At 34.6% G+C, this 4,139-nt stretch overlaps 1 protein-coding gene across 1 annotated transcript; it reads left to right on the forward strand.

The window, feature by feature from the left end:
- Nucleotides 1–699: 699 nt before the first annotated feature.
- LOC132037525 (calcium uniporter protein 2, mitochondrial-like) lies at nucleotides 700–3,165 on the forward strand. Its single transcript, XM_059428051.1, has 2 exons — nucleotides 700–1,287; nucleotides 2,625–3,165. Exons 1-2 carry the CDS (start codon nucleotides 754–756, stop codon nucleotides 3,060–3,062), a joined length of 972 nt encoding a protein of 323 aa, XP_059284034.1. The 5' UTR covers nucleotides 700–753; the 3' UTR covers nucleotides 3,063–3,165.
- Nucleotides 3,166–4,139: the final 974 nt, after the last annotated feature.

The raw sequence follows: 4,139 nt of genomic DNA on the forward strand, positions 1-4,139 counted from the left end.
CTGGTTATTTCATTTGAACTATTGACTTATTTGATTGCATTTCAGTTATTTCGCTTTACTTCGACGATGAATTATGATGGTTAAGAACATGGTACGCTTGAGGTAATGAGACTTCAAATGCTAATTATGGCCTACAAAATTTGTGTCATGACATCTCTCCTCCTAATTGTAATAAGTTTCTAGTAGTTTCTTCAACTTCAAACAACGAATGCGCCAATTTCGATTTTCCAAGGCTACGTTAATTTCTTACCTTATCATAAAACAATTCAACTAACTGAAAAAGTAACAAACAGCCAGCATTAGCAAAGTCCCAACTCTTTCGGAACCTGCCACCTCGAATATATGTGGCGACACGATCTTGTTAACAAAGTTACCATAATTAAGTTGCTCTAATTTTCTTAATCTGTATGACGTCAGCAATTTTATATACACCCTTAATTGACACGTGTCAGTCATGACGAATAATCGACTCAAGTCCACGTCTCTATAGCTACCCCTTAATCTTTTGACTATTTTTTTTCCTAACAATCAGACGGTCATGCTTGATCCATCACCAAAAAATGCAATTATCAAAAAAATGAGAAAATACTGAAATACCCACGTTTTAGTGTTTTCATTATGAACCTGGTCTCATAGAGAAGACCTATATATATGTGGAGTTCATTACCTTCATCACTAAAAAAGATTTGTAATTTCTTATTATATTATGACCCTAAATCAAAATCAAAAGCAATCTACAATCCCTATATATCAATGGCGTTCAAGAAAACACTACCACAACGTATTTTTAGTGCATACAAATTTAGTGCACCATCTCTAACAACATGCCGTATTAATGCTTCTTCATCAACGGTGCAAACAAAATTCCCTGTTTTTACGAGTCCTGATACAATTATAACGCCTGATCCCCGGCGATTCCTTCACCAATCACTGGCATCCTCGCCAGGGATCAGGTCACTACCCACCGGAGAAAAACTCCGCGAAAAATTACGTGTGATGGACATAATGAGACTTAATGGACTCTTGCATCCGCGGGCTCCACCCAGACAGGAGTTGGATGTGGGGTCCGTGGCGGATGCAAGAAAGATTTTGAGGTTGTCTCAACTTGAGATGTTGAAATTGAGGCTAAGGAAAATTGATAAGAGTTGGATTTTGTGCTCTGAATTTATTCAAATATGTAATGAAACATGTTCGAATGATGATCAAGGAATGGAGTTTGCTAAGAAGTTGGATGAATCGGGAGATGTGATGGTTTTGGGAAACGTTGTTTTTCTCAGGCCTGATCAGGTTGGTTTAATTTTTATTCTTAATTTTGTTATATCTTGTGGTGATAGATAAAAATAAAGATTAAGTGCACTGAATAATCTACAAATGTTAGATTGGTTATTTTATAAGAATGTTTTTTGTTTTACATACTAGTTTAATTTTTTGATTAAAATTAAGGTTCCGAAAACTGATAGAGTTTTCATATATTGACAGGAAAGTGAGACACAGTCTCTCCAGATCTCTGAATTTAGATGGTGACTTTTGTGAGGAGTTGATCAGTTGGACTGTTTTCAAAGACCCGAAAAACCGTCTTATTAAATCAGATTTTATTAATTACTCCAGATTCTTTTAATTATTTATAAAAGAATGATCATACACTTTTAATTTTTCGAAAAATTAACCTTATATACTTTTCACAAGAAGCTTACATGTTTAAGGTTGACCAGAACTTTTTTGTTTTTTAAACATGGTGGCGACTCAAACTATATATGTCACGTAAATTAGAATGGAGAGAGCATATTATTTCCAAATATAGCAAAAGGAGAAACATGAAATCATTGGGAGTACTTGTTTATTGATGAGAAAGAGAGAATGGAGTCATAATCAGATTTGGTTTGAGTAGTCATACATGTCATAGAAAGCCCCATCTTTCAGTTGTAAATCTGTTGCTTATATGAGTTATAGGTCCACATATTGTGCTATACTAGACAGTTGTCTAGGGCTCCTCTTCTTGGAGAAATAGTATAACGCAAATAGTAACAAACTTTAGGACTTAACCGTGATGTCTTCACTCTTCAATTGTCTAAATAGGCAGATCACCGTCATTAGAGTTTAATTAGACTTCTATATTTATGAAGAAAAAATATTGTGAATTTTCACACACACACATATAGCAAACTATACAAGTTAAATCCATTTTCATTATAAAATAATTGTGGAGTAAAAACTGGAAAGTATGAGTGTGAGGTGCAGCGGCGGAGCCAGCCCTTTAATTACGGTTTCGGCATAATCCAAGCTTTAGCTCAACTGTATTTTCAGTGAAAAAGGTTCATTTGATATATACAGGCGCTAGCCGAAATATAGAAAATCTATACACTAATTATGTATATTTGTTATGTATGTTGTATTTATATTATATGTATATATCTATATTTATACTTAATATATAAAATTTATACACTTGATGGCTATTTTATAAATTAGATCATCGAAAGGCATTAAACTACAATTATCTTTAAAAAAAAAAAAGTTGTGATCCAGAACCCATAAAAGATAATAAAAAACCCTGTCTCCGCCTTTGGTGAGGTGGATGGAGTACGTTTGTGTAAATTTTTTGGTACCTTTTTTGTTGGTTACAGGTAGTACGAGCCATGAACGAACTAATGCCAATTCCCTTAGCCAACCCAAATCATGACACAGAAACAATCAAGGAGCTTCAACAAATGAAGGAACAAAAAACAGTTATTGACAAGAAAGCAGAATCATTGGTACGTAGGGAGATGTGGTGTGGACTTGGCTTCTTTGTAATTCAGACAATAGCTTTTATGAGGTTCACTTTTTGGGACCTAACATGGGATGTTATGGAACCAATTTGTTTCTACCTCACGTCTACATATTTCGTAGCTGCTTATTCTTTCTTCCTTAAGACATCCAAAGAGCCTTCTTTTGAAGGGTTCTTCCAGGCACGTTTTAGTACAAAGCAGAAACGACTCATGAAAGTTCATAATTTCGATCTTCAAAGGTATAATCAGCTCCGGAGAGCTCACTATCCTCACTCATCGCCAGTTAATTGGTAACGAGGGTACTTGAATCTCTTCTGAGGTAGAAGGGAAAAAAGAAGAAGGAAAGAAGATACTACAATAATTTTTCTTCCTCGTTTTTTCTTAATCTTTTCTCCTTTACGTAATATGTGATATTAAACAATTCTAGTATGTATCACTATGGCGGCTAATAGATATGTAAGTGAAGAGACCTAGGAATTCTTATCAAGTTTTCCGTCAGGGTGTCTATTTTATAGTATATGTTATATGATCTATAACGGAACTTTCTTTGCTAAGTCGAGCATTTTATTGATAACATAAGAATTACAAAGTACAAGTAGGAAATACAAAAAAAAAATATATTAAATGCCTGGCAGAGGCCTGGCTCTATTTAGTAAGTACTAAACATGTTAAGGAAACAGGGGGTGGGGTGGGGGGGAGGGGGGTGAAGGGGGCTACATAAGTCCTAATATTTAGTGTATCATTATGTGCCATGGTCTTTCCATGCTTGGCCATAGCATCAGCTACTGCTTGACTATTCGAAATACATTAGGTTTACACTCCATTTAATGCTCGACTTGGGTGGCAAAGCTCCACTACTTCCACTTCAGCCAAGAGGGCCAGGCATTCAAGAGTGTTAATATTTAGTTAGTTGGAGGGCATTGTTTAGCCAAAAATATAATGGAAAGGACATTATTTTTTAGCCAAAAACGTAATGGAGTGTAAACCTGACTTATTTCGAATAGTTCAGGGGCATTTTGGTCGGCCGGCCAAAAATAATTTTACATTTGGCTAGTCGTGTACAAATTTTAAGAAAGTGGCTACAAGTTAAATGCATGGTAGTGTCCAAATAAAGTAGCGAAAGTTTAACATTTGGCCAGTCAGTAAAAAATAATTACATTCACTAGCCAAATATACAAAAAATATACACTATATGTACTAAATAGGTATATATTATGTATAAATTATAGATGAGTATGCAAAAAATATATATTTCTTGGCTATTATTTTGGTAAGCGATTATATAATGTAAAATTCCCAATAAAGTACCCCGCAAATTTTTTAGGTTAAGGCTACTTAAATCGCTTCGCTAGATCGTTAATTAGAAGTTAG

This window comes from Lycium ferocissimum, chromosome 11 (genome assembly GCF_029784015.1).
Source record: "Lycium ferocissimum isolate CSIRO_LF1 chromosome 11, AGI_CSIRO_Lferr_CH_V1, whole genome shotgun sequence".
Taxonomy (NCBI): Eukaryota; Viridiplantae; Streptophyta; class Magnoliopsida; order Solanales; family Solanaceae; genus Lycium; species Lycium ferocissimum.